This window comes from Podarcis tiliguerta, assembly GCF_965153285.1.
Source record: "Podarcis tiliguerta genome assembly, chromosome: 4".
Classification (NCBI taxonomy): domain Eukaryota; kingdom Metazoa; phylum Chordata; class Lepidosauria; order Squamata; family Lacertidae; genus Podarcis; species Podarcis tiliguerta.
In genome coordinates this window covers 7248528-7273819 of record NC_139537.1, presented here as the reverse complement: position 1 = coordinate 7273819, position 25292 = coordinate 7248528, and the positions used below count along the sequence as shown (strand labels likewise).

The window sequence follows — 25292 nt, the reverse complement described above, 5'->3', positions numbered from 1 at the left end:
CTCGTCCTAAAGCCCTTGAATTTAGGAGGAGGGTGGCTCTTGCCATATGCATAAGTCATCAAACTCTCGAGGCTTGCAGGTCCTACGAGATTTCCAACACAGGCCACATATTTCCCATATTTCTTACAGATCTATGAATACTGTGTGTTGATGCAGTTTATTCTTCTTCGGCGATCACTTGTAGCCAAGTAAGATTGTCTTCCATAAACACGGTCTTAACAGGGAGTCCGTAAGTGACTGTGGAGGCCAATTCTGGATCCACACATCCTTCCACAGTGGGGACATTGGTTTCTGGGTGGGAGTTGATCACGGTGTGGATTTGCCAAGCGTGCCTTCCTCTTAGCACCTTGCGTCCTGAGTTCGAGTGTCTTCAAAGCCCCGGACAACAGGGGGATGGACATAGGAAGATGCTTCCTACATAGGCCAGTGGTCCAGCTAGCTCAGTACTGCCCACACGGGTTGGCAGCAGCTCCCCAGCATTCTCCGCTGGCCTTAACTGAAGCCATCTATGTGCAAAGCCGATGCTTTGTCGCTCCATAAACTGATGCAGTAAACACCCATCGTTCTTCACCATGTGTCATGGTGGCTGGGGCTGATGGGTTTTGAGTCCAGCGTCAAGATAGCAGGCCCCTCAACCATGTTTTGTAGGACCTGCCAAGGGTAGCTGCCGCCGCCACCTAATTCCTCATCACCCACCACTCCCAAGATGACCCACTACAGTTGTACCTTGGTTCTTGAATGCCTTGGTACACATACGTTTTGGCTACCAAATGCCAAAAACCCGGAAGCATTCCTGTTCCACATTCTTTGGAAGCCGAACGTCCAACGCAGTTTCAGACTTGAGTGCAGGAAGGTCCAGCAGCCAATCAGAAACTGCGCCTTGGTTTTCGAATGGACTCCTGGAACAGATTAAGTTTAATAGCCAAGATACCACTGTATGCTCCTTGGGAGACACCATTGGCAACTGGGAACTAAACTTGGCAATCATTTGCTGCAAGCCAGCCAGCCAGGCTGTTCCGTTCCTGATTCTAGTTGACATTTTTCATCGCTGCTTCCCTTAGAAGTTTAAGGTAAAGGTAAAGGTACCCCTGCCCGTACGGGCCAGTCTTGACAGACTCTAGGGTTGTGCGCCCATCTCACTCAAAGAGGCCAAGGGCCAGCGCTGTCCGAAGACACTTCCGGGTCACGTTGCCAGCGTGACATCGCTGCTCTGGCGAGCCAGAGCCGCACACGGAAACGCCGTTTACCTTCCCGCTAGTAAGCGGTCCCTATTTATCTACTTGCACCCAGGGGTGCTTTCGAACTGCTAGGTTGGCAGGCGCTGGGACCGAACAGCGGGAGCGCACCCCGCCGCGGGGATTCGAACCGCCGACCTTTTGATCGGCAAGCCCTAGGCACTGAGGCTTTAACCCACAGCACCACCCGCGTCCCCTTAGAAGTTTAGCCCCACCTTTTTAAAAATCTCAAGCCTGAAGCTTGGATCTCCGCTCTCACATGCATTATCCAGAACACACTTAACTCTTACTTTACAGCAAAGGTGGACAACATTAAGAACCTAAGGACACTTAAGGTCATCATCCAACTGCCTGCAATGCGGGGAATCCTTTGGCTCAATGTGAGGCTCAAACCCACAACCCTGGGATTATGAGTCTCATGCTCTACCAACGGAGCTACATACATGTTCCAGCATCCTGTCCTCTGTGGCCAACCAGGTGTCCATTATGGGAAACCCGGGATTTGAGAGCAAGAGTGCAACTGGTTTGTAGCTAATGGTGTTCAGAAGCATTGATGCTTCCTGGCATCCAGACAGATGCAGGGGTCAGCAAAATTTTTCAGCAGGGGGCCGGTCCACTGTCCCTCAGACCTTGTGGGGGGCTGGATTATATTTGGTGTGTGTGAAAATGAACAAATTCCTATGGCCCACAAATAACCCAGAGATGCATTTTAAATAAAAGCACACATTCTACTCACGTAAAAACAACAGGCAGGACCCACAAATAACCCAGAGATGCGTTTTAAATAAAAGGACACATTCTACTCATGTAAAAACAGAGATTCCTGGACCGTCCGCGGGCCGGATTGAGAAGGCTGGATCCGGCACCCGGGCTTTAGTTTGCCTACCCATGATCCAGAGGGACACCTGACCTCAAGGGAAACTTTGTGGGCCACATGCCAGTTTGAGTGAAGCAGCAGGTCTGGCTTTTCACAGAAAAACAAAAAAGCATTTCTGTATACAGACACACACACACACACAGAGGACCCAATCCACCCAAAGGCCTTGCCACAATTCAAGGACACATTTTAGCCAAGTGGGAAAAAAGCACACAAGAAGCTGGTATTGAGGCTTTTCTGGTTTTGTTTGACAGGAGGCAAGAACCTTATACACCATGAATTTTTCTTAATCCCCGTTGGCAGCAAACTTATTTCCCGTGGGACTGAATTGCATACAACACATGGTTCATGTGCTGAACGCTACCCCCACCCCCACTTGTGCACAAAGCATTGGGCCACTGCCCTATCGAGGGAAGGGACGCAAGGCAGAAGCCCCAATCAAGGGAAGACCTGGGACAGGCTGGGCAGCAGCTTTGGAGACTTCCAGGCACAGTTCCAGCTTTTAAAGTATTTCTTGTGCTGGGGTACTAGATACTGCAGCACACACAAAAGCTATCTGCGGAGTGTGCTTGGCTTCGATCTCGCCTCACCTGCTAGGCTTAAGCAAGTCAAGGGGTTCTCAGCAAGTCTCAGGATCTGCCTAGCAATGGCAACCTCTGCCTGGGTGGGGTGTGAAAATAGCACACACCTCCTCCTCTGCCCATGCAAATCCTTCCACAGCCAAATAGTACTATCTGTTAGGATATTTCCGTTCCACCTTAAAAGGGAGCAGGATGTTTGTGTCACAGCCTGCACATTTCCTGTCTCACAGGATGTTTATGTTATGCTTTTTGCTTTCGTTTCTCTCTCTCTCACTGCCGGAAACTCTCTAGCAGGCAGTCATGGTTTTTCTTTGTTCTGATCAACGCTGACTAAACTTGTAAATCATGCTCTCCTGGGTGCATCTTTTGCTGTGCATATCTGCTGATAGAGTGTGCAAGAGCTCTGGATCCTTTTCAAGCTATTTCTGGAGCTCCTGTCGCTAATTGCTGATACTGCGTGTCTACGGGAGATCAATGGACGTCCGGAGACGACATGAAGGTCAAGATGGACTTTGTCTCCCTGGCAGTATCCCAACACTATCCCCCCACAATAAGGGAGGTGTCAGGAGGCTTGGGGGATCCTCGAAATTTACAGAAATACAAAAAGGAATGAATTAGAAGCGGAAAACACCCTAACGAGAACAGAGCACGCTCAGTGGTCACACAATGCAGACTGAAAATCAGAAAATTTGGCAGGATGTTCAGCCAGACCTGCATGAACTAAGGCGTGACTGGCTAGTTGGCACCTTGAACAAGTGCATTGCACACAAAGACACTTTGCTGCAAGAGAATGAGTGTCAAGTCAAAATGGCAGCAGTTGTTTCGCTGAGGAGTCAGACTAATTCAAGTTTTCCACTCCTTCTCTGCTGCTATTGGTATTCCTCCAATGGACTTTGCTTGTGCTAGTGACATCAGCATATAAACAGGGCTGGGACACAGCTAGAATGCAATTTCTGGTTGGTTGGAATCTCAAACAGCTACAGAAAAAGGGGCAGCAAATAAACAACAGCTGTAATCAACGGGGGAGAGCAAAATCACTATCCCTTCAGCTTGAAGAAGATCGAGGTCGGTGCTAATGAGAATGTTCATAGAACCTTTTGAACACATGGGTGACTCAATGGTTAAATCTGAGCTGGGGTATCAACAGGGAACAAAACTAGAAAGTTTCAGATATTGGTTGGCAAAAAAAAGTAAGGTGAGCAGGTAACAGAAACAACCTCCAGCATGTTGTCTTTTTCTGATTTTATTAAAGAGATATTTGTACAAGACGCCAAACTCTTTGTTCCAGATGTTTTTAAACCTGCAACAGAAACCGAAGAATTAGTGAGTGGGGAGCTAATACCCATACCATGAACACAATCCCTGGGGCAACAGCCTGCATTGTTTTATCCCTGTAAAGCAGGTACAGGGAACCTGTAGCTCTCCAGAGGTTGACGGACTCCAGCTCCCATGAGCCAACAAAGCCAGTGGTGAGGGATGATAGGAGTTGCAGTCCTGCAACATCTGGTGGGCTGCAGTTATAAAGCATTAAATACACCGATTGCCATCTACAAAACACTAGCAGCAACATGCAGCCAAGAAGCGCAGTACGTTTCAGAGCACAATTCAAAGTGTTGGTGCTGACCTTGAAAGCCCTAAACGGCCTCGGTCCAGTATATCTGAAGGAGCGTCTCCACCCCCATAATTCTAAACGGACACTGAGGTCCAGCGCCGAGGGCCTTCTTGGTAGTGGCACCCGCCCTGTCGAACGCCCTCCCACCAGATGTCAAAGAGAACAGCTACTACCAGACTTTTGGAAGACATCTAAAGGCAGCCCTGTTTAGGGAAGCTTTTAATGTTTAATAGGTTATTGTATTTTAATATTTTGTTGGAAGCCACCCAGAGTGGCTGGGGTATAAATAATAAATTATTAATTATGATTACACTGTGGCTCACCCCCAACGTTTTCTCCCAAAAACCCGTGAGGAATAAAGCAAAGCGACTCACCCCTTATGCCGTGGGGACGGGCTGCGGCATGGGGGGCTGTTCTGGCTTTGTGCCTTTCTGCTCGGAGATGGGGGTGGTGGGCAAGATCTCCTCCTTGGGCTCCACGATGCTGACGTGGTCTGGCAAGGGCTTCTTGGGGCCAATTTTCCCGCTCGGGTCCCAGGGAAGCATGATTTTCACTTTAATGCCCAGCACACCTGGAGTAGCAAGGAGACGCTGTCAAGAAAAGCAGCCTGGGCAGAGAGTTTCCTCTGCCACCCACAGCCTAGGCCTTCATTCTGTCTTGGGCATAGGCAAACCCGGCCCTCCAGATGTTTTGGGACTACAACTCCTCCCACCATCCCTGACCACTGGTCCTGTTAGCTAGGGATCATGGGAGTTGTAGTCCCAAAACATCTGGAGGGCCAAGTTTGCTTATGCCTGGTTTTAGTCTTTGCTGTCCTTGTAGAAAGAGAGAGACCAAGCAGGCAATTCCCCTCTCACAGTATTGGGGGGTTTGGTGTTTCAGAACATTGTCCTTGGGCACCTCTCACACCTCTGCATGAAAAAGAGAGAAACAAGCCAGAGAGGTTTCCCGAGACACTTCTGCAAGCTGGTTCACAGGCCGTGAAACTGAGCTTTCAAGGAGTTACAGGTTCGGTGCTCCCCCCTCAACACATGGCGGTTCCTTCCCTTGGCTTGAGGCAAACCAGTGTGCAATTTTTCCCCAACCAGCAACTAATGTATAACAACAGCTTCATTATTTATACCAAGCTAAGATAAGAAATGAGGTTTTTAAGCACTGTTAGCAAGACAGGTGCAAGCTATGACAAGACAGCAAACTATGGTTTGCCTCAAACCAAGGAAGAAGGGGTACCAATAAGACCAAAGGTCCTTGAAGGCTCAATCACCATATGCAGGGGTCTGAAACCTTAGGTCCAAACGCAGGCCTCTATCTGGCCCCTGGGATTTCTCTCCCCAGACCACACCCTTCACCGGCCCTGGCTGTGAACTGGCTCTGATAATGCTCCTTGTTCTCCTGGATTCAGGGTAGAAAGGGATATAATAATAATAATAAATTTTATTTATACCCCGCCCTCCCCAGCCAAGACCAGGCTCAGGGCAGCTAACAACCAATATAAAAACAAATTGATTGAAATACAACTTAAAAACAAAATTAAAAGACAACATTCAAACATTAAAATGCAGCCTCATTTCAATAGAAACTCAAATCAAATCAAAACCTTTTTGGGGGATGAAAACGTCAAATCTCCACCAAGGCTAACTATCCAGATTGGTCCTGCTTGGGCCGGGAAAAAGCCAGGGAAGTCCCCAAATAGGAATTCCATCACAGGAGGAGAAAGGAAAAAAGAAAGAGGGAATCAAATAGATTCCAAGCCAAAGGCCAGAAATGCGGAAAGAAATCAGATCCTGCAGGGCCCTGGTCTCATGAGTCCCAGCCGGGGCCAGTGTTGAAAAGGCCCTGGCTCTGGTTGAGGCTAATCTAAATTCCTTAGGCCCCCTCTGGCCCCCTACACTACTGGCACGTGGCCCTCCAGAAGGGAACACTCAAGGAGGCTGAGAAGAGCCAAAGAAGGTTCCCCGCTTCCGACCTACTGCCAAACCATGGCTTGACGCAACAGGAGAACCAGCCCAGCTAGACTACGAAGCAGCCGGGGGTTACAGAAGTCCCAGAATCTTTTTAGGAACAAGGAAGCCAACTGGGGGCTGCCTGAGAGATTGCCTGCCCCCCCCCACTCACCCTGCCTGAGGAGGACGTGGCGGACAGCCGTGTCGACGTAGTAGTTGACGGGGTCTCCGCTGTGGATCATCAGGCCATCCACAAATTTCATGGACTTGGCTCGCTGGCCACGGAGCTTTCCCGACACCACCACTTCGCAGCCCTTGGCTCCACTCTCCATGATGAAGCGGAGGACACCATAACACGCCCTGGAAGAGAAGGAAAACTCTCCACTGAACTGCGCTGGGCCTTCTCCTCTGATCTACTGCTTTATTATCAAGTTAAGGAGGACATCCCACCCTCCCATCCCCATAGACTTCCAACATTGGACTTCATCCGCAACACTCCCTTCTCAGACAAATGCCTCAAGATCATCCAATGAACAGGACGCCTCTGTTGGGAGTACCCAAGCACAGCGCCACAGAACGTGACACTGAGCTGTTTACTCCAAGCAGGATGGCGGCCGTTTCTGACTCGTCATCGTATCATCACGGAAGGGTTTTTTCATTCCTTTCTTACAAGGGTTGCCATTCAGCAACGCTCAAGGAAGAGGCCATACTTTGGGGGAATCTGGCAAGGCAAGTTAGCTCGAGTAGAAACAAGAATCTCGCAAATTCGTTGTGGCGTAAACTTGCCTGGGTCCGGGTCTCCCCACTCTGCTCTCCCTTTCCCTATATTGAACATCAGATTGCAAGCCCTGCAGGGCAATGACTTGTCCTCTCCACCTCTGAAACAGCATGCGACATTAATAATTTTGCCCATTACGCAGAAGAGAAAGGAGCAACTGCACCAGTGCAGAGATGAGGGGAACTTTAAGGTGCGTTAAGGTGGGATTTAGTCAGCCCAATGTGTTGATTATAAACTTCCACAGAGGCACAATTAAAACCCCCGTTTTCTAAATGCTATTGCAAAATGATTAGACGGAGTGTTGCTTGCTTACCTACGGACGGCAAGGCCCCCCAGAAGCTTGTAACGCAGCGACTCAGCTTGAGCAATGGCGCACAGCCCTCTCGTGGCCACCTTCTCAGCGTACAGCTGGAAAAGAAAGCAGGAACTTTTTGTCCATTTTTTTTTTTTTGCAAAGTTCAGGCTTGCAGGCACCTCTGTTGCTTTACAGGCTCATCTTCACTTTGCACTCACGAACTCTCTGAAAATACTTACATGACCTTAAGGGTTTGTAGGTGTTCTCCTCCGCTCCACAGGCTGAGCCAAGGCATCCCATAAACACACCAGTTTTCAGTGTAGGGCCCACTTACGCTGTGCCTTGTTGCAGTATCATGAAAATGCGTTTTAAAAGCCAGTTTGGTTCCAGAACCGTTGGCCAACTTGGAGGTGCCACCGTTGAGACGCTTCCAAGGGTGGAAAGTGTCTACGGAAAGCTCAACCAGGTGACTCAACCTGTTTGGCCAATACTGGGCAAAAACATCATTCCAGACATGCCAAGCACAGAAGGGGCAAAGGGGCTAAAAACTTAAAAAGAAATTAATAGTAAGAGTGCCATATACGCAAGAGGTGGAAACACAGCACTAGCTGGGAAGCTAACAGCTGAGAACTTCTCTTAACACAGCCCAGCACCTTCCAAATGTTTTGAACTACAATTCCCAGCACCCCCAGCTAGCATGGTTGTTGCATGAAAGTAGATTCTTACAGCTTTGTACAGCTTACTAATGGTTAACGTAGGTGTTTGGCGAATCCAGCAGCTATAAGAAACTTGAAAGGGTAATTAAGTTTGCAAATTTGTTTTAGATTCGCAATTCTGATCATGGTTAGGGGCTTTGCTAATTTTAACCCTCATCCACCCAGAAGATTTGAAGCCTCTGACCTTCGTAGCCAATGCTCCAACCTAGACTCCTGCAACCCTCCAGATGTTTTGGGATCCAGCTTCTACCAGACACAACCTCTGGCCATACTGGACTGATAGAAGTTGTGGACCACTGACAACTGGAGGGAGGGGTGGCTGGCTAGACAAGGCTGCTCGTCTCTGAAAAACAAACCCCGTTCTCGTAGCGTTACAATCACATCAGCCTAGATCAATAAATCGAAACCAGTTTGAGGAAATACTCCCCAAACCTTGACTCGCCCTTCTCAGACAAATGCCTCAAGATCATCCAATGAACAGGTCACCTTTGCCCAAGCACCCACACACAGCACCACAGAACGTGGCGCTGTGCTGTTTACTCTGAGCAGGCAGGTGGCCATTTCTGACTCGTCATCAGATCATCACCGAAGGGGGAACTTGGCACACGATAAGCAGAGAGTAAAAACTGGGGCAGCCATTACCTCAACGCTTCCTTCGGGAAAGCCAAACCGCTTCTGGACAACAGCCGTCAGCTCACGAATACGTCGTCCTTTTTCACCCAGAACATTCTGAGTTCTGAAAGAAGGAGCAAAGGCAGGGCATTAAGTCCTCACTTAAGATGTTCAGGTATTTTAGTCTACATTTTGAAATCGCTGAAATAACATGGGGTACTCTAGGAGTTATCAGCACTGAGAATGTAAGAGGCAGGTTGCTTGATCCAGCAGGTTTTTCCCCTTTTAGAAACAGTGTGTAAAAGCAATCATTTGTCCCGTCCTAACTCTGACACTGCCAGAGTTTAACACATGAAGAGATGTTAAACTGAAGGATCTGATCATGTGTGTGTAGGCTGATATGGAGGAAGGGGTGAGTTGTTCCCAGTTACATTAGGCTGTGCATTTACGACTGGCCATGACTCACTCTTGGCAAAAAGCAGCCCTTGGGTCAACACGCAGGTTGGAAGGGTCTGCCATTGTTTTCCCACACCAAATCATTTGCAGCAGATGTAATGGAGGCCCAGCTCTTAAATCAATATTATACAGTCCCTGACCCATTAACAGGAAGAATAGTATTTCCAACATAAAATGAATTAAAACTACAAAAACACACATTTTAAAAAAGAACTAAGCTACACTTAAAACTGACGAGTCCCTCATTAATTTTTGCTGCAAAAAATCTGGAAAATGCTAGAAACATGTTTGAAACCAACATGGATTGGATTTCCAGGTACAGCAGCACTTAGGCCACCCCTACCCCCACGGATCACAACTCCAATCAGCCTCAGCCAGCATGACCGAATGTCAGGGACCAGGAAAACAGAGGGCATCAACGTGCAGAAGGCCTGAATCTAGATCAATACCAAGTGAGTCCAAGTGCACCTGTGGTTTTTGAAAAGGGTGAGGAATACAAAGCAAGTTGTTTGCTTCTACAGAGCAATATAGGGAAACCATGCAAATCACAGCAACTATTCTGATCCAACTCAAACATTCAGGAAGAAACCATTCCTATTCAACAGGAATGCAGTAGATCGATCCAATGGTTGGCTTGGTAAAAGGAAGCTTGTGATATTCCACCGCAAACTTCGCATGCGCGGGAGACTGGAGATATGGTTTTCAAATACACGTGCCCTACATTTACAGACACCCCCCCCCCAAATCTTCCTGCAGTGCATACATGTCTGTAGTGGGTACTGGCTTCAATATTTCAATTGCCTCCTGGATTCAGTCAAACCACCCTATATGAACACACCGCCAGACTTTTGAGTTATCGCAGCGGCAGAGTTGTTCGCCCACCACCAGACACCTAGATGCAAGTCACCTGGTTGCAAGGATGATGATTTCTGTCCTGGTTGGGGTAACTCTGACCTCCACACCAGAGTAGCCATCTTCAGCCAGCTCCCGGGTCAGGAATTCATTCAGTTCAGCTTTGAAGATACCATCAGCCACAAACTATAAAGAGCAAAACAGATTATGAGAAGCCAGCAGCAGTTTAACCCTGCAAACCCCAGGGGAAAAGTCTCGTTTAAAAAATAATAATTGACAAGCACTTACTTATCTGCTGGGCCTGATGTGCACCAATCTTGCCCAGTGCATGTGCAGCATAACCAAAAGGCTCAAAATTTTACTCAGTATGGAGATGGACTGGATTAAGAGCCACCCAAGTTTCTGCCGTGACTCTTGGAAGAACCTTAGGTGATATAGTTACACTTCCCAGAGTGGTTTAACAATTACCGTATTTTTCGCTCTATAAGACGCACCAGACCACAAGACGCACCTAGTTTTTGGAGGAGGAAAACAAGGAAAAAAATATTCTGAATCTCAGAAGCCAGAACAGCTAGAGGGATCACTGTGCAGTGAAAGCAGCAATCCCTCTTCCTGTTCTGGCTTCTGGGATAGCTGTGCAGCCTGCATTCGCTCCATAAGACGCACACACATTTCCCCTTACTTTTTAGGAGGGAAAAAGTGAGTCTTATAGAGCAAAAAATACGGTAATCCTTTTTCGCAGGAGACTGGGAACTGTAGTTTTCTACGGGAGAATAGGGGTCCTATCAACTCTCAGAACCCTTAACAAATTAGTTCCAGGATGCTTTGGGGCAAGCTCTGACTGTGGTATGATCCTGCGTTCATGTACAATGTAGATGGGGGCAAATTTCTTGATCCTGCTGTCCATAAAACCGGGTTGCCACCTTAAAAAAGAAAACTTTTAGCAGAAACCTTGTACTTTTGTCTACCGTGAACGAAGGCAATATACTACCCTGTCAGAGAACTGCCTGCTAGGTAGCTGCATTCTACAGGAAAATAATGCATTTGTGACGCCAAAACAGAATGCACTCCGGCAGTAAGTCCTCTTTTCCTGCAAAAACTCCTGGTCCTCCAGGACTTCATTTAGTTTCCCAGGGGCACATCGAGGACAAACCTAGCAATTGCTCTTCGCCCTGACAGCCCCACAGAACCTCCCACGTGGAAAAGCAGCATCCTTGCCAAAAATGCCAGTCACCGAGATACTGGTGCTTAAATGGTCCCCAAAAGGCATCTAGCCGAGACGGCATAGAATCATAGACCCTTCTTATTTATTTGGGAATAGGAGTTTGATACTAAAATACAGCTTATCATCCTTTTTCCATTAAAGACAGCCATTGCTTCGCACTCAGCAGCGAGAGCACTTGCGCTGCGTGCAACAGGCCCCACGCTCAACCCCCAGTGGCCCTTCCAGGCGCTTTTGAGGGTCCCCTTCCCCAAAACCTGGAGAGCTGCTGCCAGCCAGTGCAGGCAATATAGGCACAGGCAGACCAACGGCCTAAGTGGGGCATGGCGCAGGTTCCTGTGTTCTCCTGGGCAAACCTTTGAGGGCCTCGAGCGGCCTTCTCTTGTCTCCCAGCCCGGCCTGTCCAGGGCCAACCCGGCCTCTGCCTTGCCGCCATGTTCTTCAAGCCAGGCCCAGCCGGGATAGGGGGGAGACCGGCCTCAATCCGCGTCCATCCGCCGGTCTCGCCCCGCCGCCGGCCCCTCCGGAGATCTCAAACCCCACAGCTCGGCTCTCTGCTCCTCATCCCAGCCGCATTTCCCGGCTCGAGTCCCCGCGGCTCCGCACCGGCCCCCCGGGCTCCCTCACCTTTCGCTTCTTGGAGATCTGCACCGCCATCTTGAGCCGAGCAGCCCGGGCTGAAAAGAGGCTGTTTCCGCCGCCGCATAGGATTATAGGGCGGGCAGGCCGCTTTCCGTTGGCTCACGGGTGTCACGTGGGGGGAGCCGCTCTGCATGCTGGGAAACGTAGTCGACGTACCTTCGCAGCACGGCTCGTGGCGCATGCGGGATTTCGTCGCAGCAATTCGCTGCTTCCCATTGGTCCGCAGTGGTCCCCGCAAGAGTGCATCATGGGAAATGTAGTCTTTCTGTGTTTTTCACCCAATTAAAAGGAGTTTGGCCAGACTTGGCGGGGTCGAGGAATGAAATATTGTTAAATGAGCGCAAAGATAATTCACAGGAGCGCACATAGCTGTGCGCATTAGTCGCTTGATGATGATGCTGATGATAATAATAATAATAATAATAATAATAATAATAATAGTAATAATTAGTATCCCGCCCATCTGACTGGGTTTCCCCAGCCACTCTGGGTGGCTTCCACAAAGACCAAAAATACACTAATATGTCATACATTAAAAACTTCCCTGAACAGGGCGGCTTGAGGGAAGTATGGCCATATAATAAAATATAATAAAATTGCTAATAGGCAAATGAAACCTCCAGGAACGGAGGCAGTCTACCTTTAAGTGCCAGACAGCAGCGACAGCCAGCAATGGAAAAGCTGTTCATGTTACTTGCATTGGCATCTGGCTGGCCGCCTCCAGAGTATTTTGGAACAGGTGGCCTGATGCAATAAGAGGAAAGGCTGTCGCTCCACTAGTACAGCATCTGTTTTTCCTGTTGTTTTATTTGATGTTGTGATGTGTTGTAAACCACTTTGAGATTCCCGCCCCCCTTTTAAAATATAAGGCGGTATAGAAATGAAATGACTAAGAATAATAAATTTCATTGTAAAAAAAAAAATGGTGCCTAGCCATTTCGTTGTGCTGACCATAACCTAGGTTTAAGGTGCCATTTGGCGATTAGCTTCTACATCTGAGTTTCCAAAATTGCTCTGGAACTCTTCCAGCTCTGCAATTCTATGATTCATAGAATCATAGAGTTGGAAGAGACCACAAGGGCCACTGAGTCCAACCCCCTGCCAAGCAGGAAACACCATCAGAGCACTCCTGACATATGGTTGTCAAGCCTCTGCTTAAAGACCTCCAAAGAAGGAGACTCCACCACACTCCTTGGCAGCAAATTCCACTGTCAAACAGCTCTTACTGTCAGGAAGTTCTTCCTAATGTTTAGGTGGAATCTTCTTTCTTGTAGTTTGGATCCATTGCTCCGTGTCCGCTTCTCTGGAGCAGCAGAAAACAATCTTTCTCCCTCCTCTATGTGACATCCTTTTATATATTTGAACATGGCTATCATATCACCCCTTAACCTCCTCTTCTCCAGGCTAAACATGCCCAGCTCCCTTAGCCGTTCCTCATAAGGTATCGTTTCCAGGCCTTTGACCATTTTGGTTGCCCTCCTCTGGACACGTTCCAGTTTGTCAATGTCCTTCTTGAACTGTGGTGCCCAGAACTGGACACAGTACTCCAGGTGAGGTCTGACCAGAGCAGAATACAGAATTCCATGTACCGTATTTTTCGCACCATAGGGCGCACCTGACCATAGGGCGCACCTAGTTTTTAGAGGAGGAAAATACGGAAAAAAATATTCTGAATCAAATGTTGCACTAAACTATTTAAAGCAGCAAAGCGGGTGGCTCCTGTCCACTTTGCTGCTTTAAATTGAGCCTCAGAGGAGGGTAGGAAGGGGAACCATGGCTTATGTAAGTCCAGTTAATAATGCTGAGCCTGACTTATGGCCATCGAGATTAGCCTGGCCATCTCAGTGGAAATCTGGGGAGGCTGAGGTGGACTTTCAGTGGTCAAAGTGTGGTTGTGTCTTCCTGCCCAGCCTCTATTTCCTGCCCTCTTTCCCCCCTGCACCCCCGCACCCTGCTTTGAGGGAAGGAAGCGGAGCCATGGATCCTCTGCTCGCAACTGCACTGGATTCCCTCCACTTTGAAGCAGGAAAGTGGGAGAGGAGCTGCTTACACAAGTGTAAGCTGCTCCCCTCCCACTTTGCTGCTTCAAAGGGAGCCCGGGAGAAGGGAATCTGCTGCATTCGCCAGCAGAGGATGCATGGTCCCCTTCCTTCCCTCCTCCTTAGTTGCTTTGAAGGAGGAAAGTGGGAGAGGAGCTGCTTACACGAGTGTAAGCTGCTCCCCTCCCACTTTCCTGATTCAAAGCAATCACGGAGGAATCCCTGTGAGCAGCGGAGGATCCATGGTCCCCTTCCTTCCCTCCTCCGTAGTTGCTTTGAAGGAGGAAAGTGGGAGAGGAGCTGCTTACACGAGTGTAAGCTGCTCCCCTCCCACTTTCCTGATTCAAAGCAATCACGGAGGAATCCCTGTGAGCAGCGGAGGATCCATGGTCCCCTTCCTTCGCTCCTCCGTAGTTGCTTTGAAGGAGGAAAGTGGGAGAGGAGCTGCTTACAGGAGTGTAAGCTGCTCCCCTCCCACTTTCCTCCTTGAAAGCAATCACGGAGCAGCGGAGGATGCATGGTCCCCTTCCTTCGCTCCTCCGTAGTTGCTTTGAAGGAGGAAAGTGGGAGAGGAGCTGCTTACACGAGTGTAAGCTGCTCCCCTCCCACTTTCCTCCTTCAAAGCAATCACGGAGCAGCGGAGGATCCATGGTCCCCTTCCTTCGCTCCTCCGTAGTTGCTTTGAAGGAGGAAAGTGGGAGAGGAGCTGCTTACAGGAGTGTAAGCTGCTCCCCTCCCACTTTCCTCCTTCAAAGCAATCACGGAGCAGCGGAGGATCCATGGTCCCCTTCCTTCTCTCCTCCGTAGTTGCTTTGAAGGAGGAAAGTGGGAGAGGAGCTGCTTACACGAGTGTAAGCTGCTCCCCTCCCACATTGCCGCTTCAAAGGGAGCGCGGGAGGAGGGAATCTGCTGCAGCTTCCCCCACCTCCCGCAGAAGCCGTGCGCTCTTTAAAGGGGCTGCGCGGCTTCTCCTGGCTTTTCTGGGAGGTGGGGGGATTCCCCCACCTCGTAGAAAAGCCCGCAGGAGCCGCGCAGCCTTTAAAGAGGGCGCAGCTCTTTGGGGCTTTTCCCCGAGGAGGGAGAACAGACCGATGCGGCCAGTCAGTCCCTTCTCCCTCCTGGAGAAAAGCCCGCAAGAGCGCACAAAGCTTGTGTGCGGCTCTTGGGGGCTTTTCCCGCCTGCCTCCCCCTTGCATTCGCTCCATAGGACGCACACACATTTTCCCTTGCTTTTTAGGAGGGAAAAAGTGCGTCCAATGGTGCGAAAAATACGGTATCTTTTTTTTTTAAAGAAAATTTCTAGATATGACCACAGTGGGGCAGTCCCTTCCTGCAGAAGAAGACACATGCTTTGCTTAGCCTAAGATAGTCACATTTTCCAAGGAGGCAGGTGGACTCTGTGCTTCCTTAGAAGCTGATCAGGGGCTTCCTCAATGAGAGGACAATCGAGAGAGAAGATTTCCTAGAAGACAAGAGGCCCACAAAACCTCTAGTGACGTTCAGCCAATCATTGGTCTCAAGCATCAGACATATGCTGAGCCACCAAGGTTACACATAGGAGAGAACTTGAGCCACTGGCAGCTCACCATCGTCCACAATTATCACTGGTTCCGTGGCCCAATTGCTTCCTCCTCCTTTTCAGCTGAAATCAACACTCCCGTTGTAAGCCAGAAAATAGCTTATCTCCTGAGTTTATGCCAGTCCAACATTGATTGCAAAGCAATAGGTTACAGTCGGATCGTTCCGCAAAACTGTGAAATAAAAAAATTAAGGTCTTATATATATAATAAATGTACCAAGCAAACACGTAAATAAATATATAAACCACATGTCTGAAGCAGCACAGGAAAACAGCCCTGAAACCATCTTGACTTCCAAACTGACCAAATGATTTCTCTGCAAGGTCAAGGAAAATGGAAAAGCCTCCCCATTGTCTTTTCCTTCACAAATCCTGTCTTAAGGGTATGTCTGTGTATGAACAGGGTGAGTCTGTGACCTGGCTCAGGAACTAAGTGTTTATCATTACAAAAGACTGGCCAGGCTCTCCAGGGTATCCAATCAAGTAAGCATTAACAGATAACCTGCCAGACAGGAGGGAAACAATGCACTCGAATTTCTGTTGTAGACTGCCCTTTCTGTGATGCAGGTATGATGTATCTGGGGGGTGGTCTTGGACTCCAGGACAGGCAATTTAAAATGTCTATATAAGGGCAGGCCTCGTACTCCTGGGTGTGAAGGGGACACCCTGTTGCAACAGTTCAATAAAGATCAGGCTTATGAGCTGCTTTGCTTCTCAATATTTCCTGGTTGGCCTCTGTTATTTTCTCCAACCGATGGAGAACCTGCAAAGGACTCTATAAGGGCTCTTGTGTCCCCCATAAAGGAATAAGGGCAGATTTACGTTTATTACAACTGCAACCCCGCCCGGTGGTCCAGGCAGTGGTATTTATAAAATTTCGAGCAAAGCATTTCAATTTCCACCTATCATATACATCATTACCTCATTTTATGTTTAAAAGGTAAAGGGACCCCTGACCATTAGGTCCAGTCACAGATGACTCTGGGGTTGAGGCGCTCATCTCGCTTTATTGGCCGAGGGAGCCGGCGTACAGCTTGCGGGTCATGTGGTCAGCATGACTAAGCCGCTTATGGCGAACCAGAGCAGCGCACAGAAACGCCGTTTACCTTCCCGCTGGAGCGGTACCTATTTATCTACTTGCACTTTGGTGTGCTTTCGAACTGCTAGGTTGGCAGGAGCAGGGACCGAGCAACGGGAGCTCACCCCGTTGCGGGGATTCGAACCACAGACCTTCTGATCTGCAAGTCCTAGGCTCTGTGGTTTAACCCACAGCGCCACCCGCGTCCCTAAAGTCAATCAAATTCATGGTGGCATAAGCTTTTTGTCCTGCTTTCGAACTGCAAGGCTGGCAGGAGCAGGGACCGAGCAACGGTAGCTCACCCCGTTGCGGGGATTCGAATCGCCAACCTTCTGATCGGCAAGTCCTAGGCTCTGTGGTTTAACCCACAGCGCCACCCACGTCCCCTTATGTTTAATACGCATGCGCAATAAGCACTGGAAATTTCTGCTGATTAAGTTCTGATTCCCACCGTGTTCTGTTACATTGTGTTAGTGTGAATGTTGGAAACCTGTGTTACGTGGAGCCATTTGCACCATGTAGCAACTTATGTTCTAGCTTTGAGCTGTATCTTTGTGGTTCACATATTTGTTGTATTTCTGCCCCAATTGGGGGGGGGGGGGGAGCAGCAACTTGCAAGATCATGTTTCACAAAGTAACAGGCTACCGTAACTTCTCTAATAGAAGCACACTGAAGGATTTACAGGCGTACACATTATGACATTTATTGTGGCCCTTTGGGCCACTGCCACACCGTGACTAAAGCCCAATAGATGAAGCCGTGAGAAGATGCAACTTCAGGCCTCTTCTGCAAAAAAAAAAAAAAAGCATCATTGTGGCACCTGAAACAGCCATGGCTTCCCTCAAAGAATCCTGGGAACTGTAGTTTGAGAGACAGTGAGGTGTAGTGGTTGGAGTGTTGGACCAACCCCACTGAGCCAAGCTGAAGTTCACTGGGTGGTCTGCAGGGGGCCGTCACTGGTTCTCAGCCCAACCGACCTCACAGGGTTGTTGTGAGGATTGAATGAGGACAGAGCCTCGTGTACCACCTTGAGGTCCTGGGTGGTAAAGGTGGGATGCATTTTTATTATTATTGTTTTTATTTGATTTTACACATACAATGGTACCTCGGGTTACAGACTTCCTGTAAAGTGGGGCTTCCTGTTGGAGAGAAATAATAATAATAATAATAATAATAATAATAATAATAATAATAATAATAATTCAGTGGTACCTCGGGTTAAGAACTTAATTAATTCTGGAGGTCCGTTCTTAACCTGAATCTGTTCTTAACCTGAGGTACCACTTTAGCTAATTTCTGTTCTCATCCTGAAGCAAAGTTCTTAACCCGAGGTACTATTTATGGGTTAGCGGAGTCTGTAACCTGAAGCGTCTGTAACCTGAAGCATCTGTAACCCGAGGTACCACTGTAATAATAATAATTTATTATTTATACCCCACCCATCCAGCTGGGTTTCCCCAGCCACTCTGGGCAGCTTCCAACTGAATATTTAAAACACAATACAGTGGTACCTCTGGTTGCAAACGGGATCAATTCCGGATCCCCGTTCGCAACATGGGCAGAACACAACCCGCGTCTGCCTGCGCATGTGTGTGTCGTCATTTTGTGCATCTGTGCATGCGCGAGGGCGAAACCCAGAAGTAACCCTTTCCAGTACTTCCAGGTCGCTGCAGGACGTAACCTGAAAACACACAACCTGAAGCAAACGTAACAAGAGTTATGACATTAAAAGCTTCCCTAAACAGGGCTGCCTTCAGATGTCTTTTAAAAGTAAGATAGTTGCTTATTTCCTTCACATCTGATGGGAGGGTGTTCCACAGGGAGGGCGCCACCACCGAAAAGGCCCTCTGCCTGGTTCCCTATAACCTGGCTCCTCGCATGGAGGGAACCGCCAGAAGGCCCTTGGCACTACACCTCAGTATCCAGGCAGAACGATGCGGGTGGAGACGCTCCTTCAGGTCTACTGGACATTGCAAAAGAGAGAGAGAGAAAGAGTTGAGTTGTGCCTTCCTAAAAGGGAAGATTTCCATTCATAACCCCCGTTTGGAGGGTAGAGAGTTAATAATCATAGCAAGAGTCCACCGGGCTCCTCTCGTGTTCTTATAAACAATGAATACAGTATATAGTAAATAATCGGCTGCTTTCCTTGGTTGTCGGCCGCAGCCGAAGCAAGAGGAGAAGGTCAAAAACACAAAGCGCAGATAATTACAGGCTCGTATCCTGTCCCCAGCAAGGGCAAACAAGCAGAGCACAGTCCCCCTTCAGACTTTCTTATCTGGACCATGCGAATATTCATGCGAGGCTGCCTTGATTTCTGCGCTGCCAAAGCAAAGACGCTGCAACACAGACCCATCTTTGTTTGCTGAGAAAGAGGTCTCTGCAGAAAGCCGCAACGTGTAGTGGATTTTAGCAGTTTGAGCGCATCCGGGAAGGCAGGGTTCTTGCTTTCAGAGGAAGCGCCCCAAGCTCAGTTGGCAGGACACCTGCTTTGCATGCAGAAGGTCCCGGGGGTTCAATCCCCGATGGCACCTTCTTCAACACAATTCCTCAACATCAACTTCGTTGGACTGGTCGTGTGGTTCGGATGCCTGATTATCGTCTTCCAAAGCAACTACTCTACTTAAAGACACTCTCAAGGCAAATCTTTAAAAATGCAGTACAGTGGTACCTTGGGTTACAGATGCTTCAGGTTACATACGCTTCAGGTTACAGACTCCGCTAACCCAGAAACAGCACCTCGGGTTAAGAACTTTGCTTCAGGATGAGAACAGAAATCACGCAGTGGTGGCGCAACGGCAGCAGGAGGCCCCATTAGCTAAAGTGGTGCTTCAGGTTAAAAACAGTTTCAGGTTAAGAATGGATCTCCAGAATGAATTAAGTGCTTAACCTGAGGTTAAGTACATGGGGAAACTGTATAAGCAAAATGGGGAAACATGCCATTCACATTTTTCCAGATTTGAACCTAGAAGAAGAAGAAGAGGAGGAGTTTGGATTTGATATCCCGCTTTATCACTACCCGAAGGAGTCTCAAAGCGGCTCACATTCTCCTTTCCCTTCCTCCCCCACAACAAACACTCTGTGAGGTGAGTGGGGCTGAGAGACTTCAGAGAAGTGTGACTGGCCCAAGGTCACCCAGCAGCTGCATGTGGAGGAGCAGGGAAGCGAACCCAGTTCACCAGATTACGAGTCTATCGCTCTTAACCACTACACCACACCTAATCAGGAACTCATCATACGCTTTAGCTCTAAATAATTTAATTAGACAGCACCTATATGATATTGAGTGGCAGAATAATTTGGAAATCATAAGGAAATTTTGACCACGGTGCCATTATTTTCTACCTAGTCATTTTGATACATTGCCACCCTATTTGCAAAATTGAACAATTCCAAAATACTGATGCGCTTTCACTTCCGCAAGATTAAAGATGCTGCATAAATATATTTCGCTTTCAAAAAATTCCGCTGGAAAAACAGTTATGTCCCATGTGGAGATGGCAGTAGTGAGTCTGTGGCTTGTGCTTCTACCTTGCACTCTTTATAAAGATTTGAGGAGTGAGGTTATTACCCCTCTATTACTATCTGTCAGGGAACTGCCATCGGAGCCAGAGGGAGAGGGAGGGCTCCAGAGGGATTCCAGAGAGCGTCCCGGGAGGGAGAGAAGCAGCACATCTTCTGGGGAAGGAAATCAGCGTAGCACCAGTGGAGAAGGGGGGCAGATGGGGGAATCGGCGAGGCGGTCCCATGACTCCTTGCCGGGGACCAGCGGGGAGAGCACGGGTCCTCCGATGCCCACACCCTCCCTGCGCAGAAGGCTTCCGTGCAGGGAGAGTAGGCGGCGACTAGGCGTCAAATAACTTTTATGCTGGAGGAAGTTCAAGAAACGCCCACTGACGGATTCTGCCAGCGATTGAGACAGCCACGGGCGAGTGGCTGTCCAGACAGAAAGGGTTCACTCAGGCAACCCACCCAGGTGTGGCGCCGATTTACGCACGAGCAACCCCTAGAACCATTACACTATCCATGCTGGATTGCTCAACTGTTGCTGCTGTGTCCTTTATCCTAGCAGATTTAAAAAAAAATTAGCAGGAGAAATTAGAATAAAGTTATTGATTATTGATGTAAACCTCCAGAATGTATTTTGTATAGTTACGTTTTTACCCGTAACTTCAGTACATTGTACTTTATTGGTATGGCTAGTGGCTGATTGGTTCAAAATTGGGAAAGGAGTACGACAAGGCTGTATATTGTCTCCCTGCTTATTTAACTTATATGCAGAATTCATCACACAGAAGGCTGGACTGGATGAATCCCAAACCGGGATTAAGATTGCCGGAAGAAACATCAACAACCTCAGATATGCAGATGACACAACTTTGATGGCAGAAAGCGAGGAGGAATTAAAGAACCTCTTAATGAGGGTGAAAGAGGAGAGCGCAAAATATGGTCTGAAGCTCAACATCAAAAAAACAAAGATCATGGCCACTGGTCCCATCACCTCCTGGCAAATAGAAGGGGAAGAAATGGGAGCAGTGAGAGATTTTACTTTCTTGGGCTCCATGATCATGGCAGATTGTGAAAGCAGTCATGAAATTAAAAGATGCCTGCTTCTTGGGAGGAAAGCAATGACAAACCTAGACAGCATCTTAAAAAGCAGAGACATCACCTTGCCAACAAAGGTCCGTATAGTTAAAGCTATGGTTTTCCCAGTAGTGATGTATGGAAGTGAGAGCTGGACCATCAAGAAGGCTGATCGCTGAAGAATGGATGCTTTTGAATTCTGGTGCTGGAGGAGACTCTTGAGAGTCCCATGGACTGCAAGAAGATCAAACCGATCCATTCTGAAGGAAATCAGCCCTGAGTGCTCACTGGAAGGACAGATCCTGAAGCTGAGGCTCTAATACTTTGGCCATCTCATGAGAAGAGAAGACTCCCTGGAAAAGACCCTGATGTTGGGAAAGAGGGAGGGCATGATGAGAAGGGGACGACAGAGGACGAGATGGTTGGACAGTGTTCTCAAAGCTACCAGCATGAGTTTGACCAAACTGCGGGAGGCAGTGGAGGACAGAAGTGCCTGGCATGCTCTGGTCCAGGGGGTCACGAAGAGTCGGACACGACTAAACGACTGAACAACAACAGTGGCTGATGCAAATAAAGATTCTTCTGATTCTGATTCACTTTAGCTCTAATGATCACGGACTGTAACTTTTGCATCTTATTGCCATTCAGCTCCCACCATGTGATTCTCCACCCCCCCCCCCGGAAGATTTAACTTCCTGCTGCATCTGACCAAAGTGGTTTCGAGTGCATGAAAGCTTATTATGCTGCCACCAATGTGTTCATCTTTGAGATGGCACAAGACTCTTAGCTCTTTTCTCCACAAGGAGATCACACAGCTGCCCTTTCTGGAAATTCCTAGAGCAACATCTGTCTTCCAGGCCGGACGTCCCATCATTGCCTTTTTTGTTTCTGCCAACGTTTCAGTTTATAACTTGTTCTGCTTTTTAAGCAACCTGCTTTTCCGCTTCCTCTTAAATCATGCGAACATTCAGCGGATGCTGACTCTTGACTATATATATGTGGCATGTCTTTTATTATTATTATTCCTTCTTGGAAACAAGCTCATCTGGCAAAGGGCCCCGCATCTCAACGGCCAGGCTGCCTATCTGCCCAGACCATCTGCAGCAGAAAAGTTCCCTTCCGCAGAAATGACGAGGGGTCATAATTCTTGCTGTTGCATCACACATGCCAACCTGCCTCTTGGCTCCAGAGGTAGCAGGTTCACTGGGAAAAAAACTTGTACAGTGGTACCTCAGGTTACATACGCTTCAGGTTACAGACTCCGCTAACCCAGAAATATTACCTCGGGTTAAGAACTTTGCTTCAGGATGAGAACAGAAATTGTGCTCCGGCGGTGCGGCAGCGGCAGCAGGAGGCCCCATTAGCTAAAGTGGTGCTTCAGGTTAAGAACTGTTTCAGGTTAAGAACGGACCTCCAGAACGAATTAAGTACTTAACCTGAGGTACCACTGTACTAGTGCATACTCGATTAGACTCGGATTTTAGGAGGAATAAGGGATAGACGCGTGCAGTGGCGTAGCGTGGGTTGTCAGCACCCGGGGCAAGGCAAGTAATTTGCACCCCCTAACCCGTGGATTTTAGCACTCAGAGAGCTGCGAGTGCGAGCGCGCCCCCCGCCAGATGTTCCACCCGGTGCGGCCGGCCCCCCCTGCACCCCCTGCACCCCCCACGCTACGCCACTGGACGCTTGGGCCTTGCCACCCCTCTAACCTCCAGTTTCTTCCCTGAATCTCCCAGGACATAGGAACACAGGAAGCTGTGCTAACGGTCAGGAGCGAGCCAGCAATAAATCACACCGAGCCGTGGGAGTTAACTCTTCATTAGCCAAAATGGTCTGAGCAGAAATGCCAGACCTAATAAGCACTGCAATCCATCTCCAGCAAGTCTTGCCCCCATGAAGCATGAAGGTTTACACCGCCCCAAGTCCCCCGTACTTTCCAGGGCTTTCCCCACGCAATCAGAGACTGTGTCTTCATGAAGCTCAGTTCCAAATTTACGTACAGTGTTACCTCGGGTTACAGACGCTTCAGGTTACAGACTCTGCTAACCCAGAAATAGTACCTCGGGTTAAGAACTTTGCTTCAGGATGAGAACAGAAATCGTGCGGCGGCAGCGAGAGGCCCCATTAGCTAAAGTGGTGCTTCAGGTTAAGAAGAGTTTCAGGTTAAGAACGGACCTTCAGAATGAATTAAGTTCCTCTCCAGCATTTTGGTGAGGTTCCTGGGTGTATTAGCGTTAGACATGGAGACAAATAGAAGAAACCTGTTTGCCGTGCTTCTGAACTCCCACTCAGCTGTCCTCGAAGAGAGCAGCGTTCCCTGCTTTCAAGTCCTTGGGTTAACCCAGGCGAAGGCTAAATGCAGCCGCTTCATTAAAGTGTAAAGAGCGGAACAAATGCAGACTAAATCGCTCCTTGTTCTTTCTGTCTTCTTCCTTTCCTATGTTTACACACCCGTCACTTCAATAATTTAGTGGTGCATTAAAATTAAAAAAGAGAGAGAAAGAAAACAACCTCTTTGGAGTGAAGTGCTGCTGGGAAAGCAAATCTCTTGTTTGCAAAAAGACAACAACATTTCCTCTGTTCGTACCTGGATCCTTGCCCCTCCAGCTTCCTGGAGATCAACAACACCGTCATTTTATTTGTAGGCCGCCTTTCCATTGTTAAAACTATTGGTGGCAAGGGGGGAAAATAGGCCTAAAAGGAGAATTCCTGGGTGCCAGGATCCAAGCTTTTGGTGAGAAAACCCCAGATGTAGAATCGCAAAATATGCAACAAAATAAAGCATGGAAATACAGGCTGTTAGACTTTTAAAATATGACCAAGTACCTTCCAAAGTTCCCCTCCCACAGAAAAAGACCACACATTTGCTAAGTTAAAAACTGATTTACTTACAAACACTTCAAAGGTCAGGTTCATGTGCTTTTCCACGCATCAGTCAGAAAACACAGGCTGTAAAACGTGGCTTAGTTTCCTAAGTTATTGGTATAGGAACTCAAGAGTGGCTTGTGAAAGTCATGCAGTCTGAGCTGTTGCAACCAGCTCAAAGACTCTTCACCTGCTGAACTTTTCTGGCAGACTGAAAGTATAACCATAGACTTTTTATCTTCCTCCCAAGGTGGGGGGGGGGTGACCTAGCCCAGCCTGGCAGGACAGCTTACTCTGTGGCGTTAACCCCTTCATGCATTAATTAGACTTAAGCATGTTGGTTAGATGAGGCTGGTTATACCACAAAAACCATGTCAAAGCAGCTTACAACATGCAAATAAATTACACCATTACAAAAGTAGCTGTAAAAAATTGGTAAAAGACATCAAAAAGGACAAAAAAAGAACAATTTTTGCATAAATCATAATAAGATTTAAAAATAAATATTCCCAAAAAATCATGATTTTTGTATACTACTTAGATATTTTTTAATAGTAAGTCGCTCAGAAATGCAGACACACACACACACACACACACACACGGAGAGAGTTATCTGCTGCCCAATTAATCGGAGATGCCTTTCAAAATATATATATTTTGAAATTGATCAGTTTTTATTTTAAAATCAACCAGTTAATTGATTACACATTGCAGCACTGGTGGTTTGTTTGTTTTTTTAAGAAAAACCATGATTTAATTGGGGATGCAGCCTCAAATTTATAAAGTGCTTTCTATTGATCCTGCAAGTGCTCACTAATTTTTGGTCTCCTGTAATGGACGGCATTTGAGTAAAGCAAATCCTTTTAAATAAACAGCCAACTTTGCATTTGGTAATGCAAAAGTAATTCTTGGGAGGCAGCAATTTAGCATTTCGGACCACAGGCATTAATTTTAGCACGGCTGTTTTCTTTTGGTTTATAACCCTCTTCGTTGTTCCAGCCCTTCTGGGGTTTGTAGAAGCTCCAGAAATAGCTCTGAGGACGGACTCTGAAGCCTTCTGCAGCTTGTGGGTACAAGGCGAGTTCTTGCCCTTCCGAGGTCTTTTGTCCTCCAGACTTTGAGCATTGAAAAAAGAGAAGAAGTTCCTCTCTAGTAAAATGTTGTTGTTGTTGTTTGGTCGTTTAGTCGTGTCCGACTCTTCGTGACCCCATGGACCAGAGCACGCCAGGCACTCCTGTCTTCCACTGCCTCCCGCAGTTTGGTCAAACTCATGTTAGTAGCTTCGAGAACATGGTCCAACCATCTCGTCCTCTGTCGTTCCCTTCTCC

At 47.9% G+C, this 25292-nt stretch overlaps 1 protein-coding gene across 1 annotated transcript; it reads right to left on the bottom strand.

Annotated features, from left to right (window-relative positions):
* Positions 1 to 3920: 3920 nt before the first annotated feature.
* Positions 3921 to 11965, bottom strand: RPS3 (ribosomal protein S3). The gene is made up of 7 exons (XM_083436874.1): positions 11807 to 11965; positions 10013 to 10143; positions 8680 to 8773; positions 7340 to 7434; positions 6421 to 6608; positions 4680 to 4876; positions 3921 to 3993 (listed from the first exon to the last, which is right to left on the bottom strand). The coding sequence occupies exons 1-6, from the start codon at positions 11834 to 11836 to the stop codon at positions 4683 to 4685; spliced, it is 732 nt and encodes a 243-aa protein (XP_083293000.1). The 5' UTR covers positions 11837 to 11965; the 3' UTR covers positions 3921 to 3993; positions 4680 to 4682.
* Between the last annotated feature and the right edge of the window lie 13327 nt (positions 11966 to 25292).

Bases quoted from the DNA above. Each gene is read 5' to 3' on its own strand.
- RPS3 (XM_083436874.1), bottom strand. From the start codon at position 11,836: ATGGCGGTGCAGATCTCCAAGAAGCGAAAG. The intron at 10,144-11,806 runs GTGAGGGAGCCC...TGCTCTTTATAG, and splicing joins AGATCTCCAAGAAGCGAAAG to TTTGTGGCTGATGGTATCTT. The intron at 4,877-6,420 runs GTGAGTGGGGGG...TTGCTACTCCAG, and splicing joins CCACGTCCTCCTCAGGCAGG to GTGTGCTGGGCATTAAAGTG.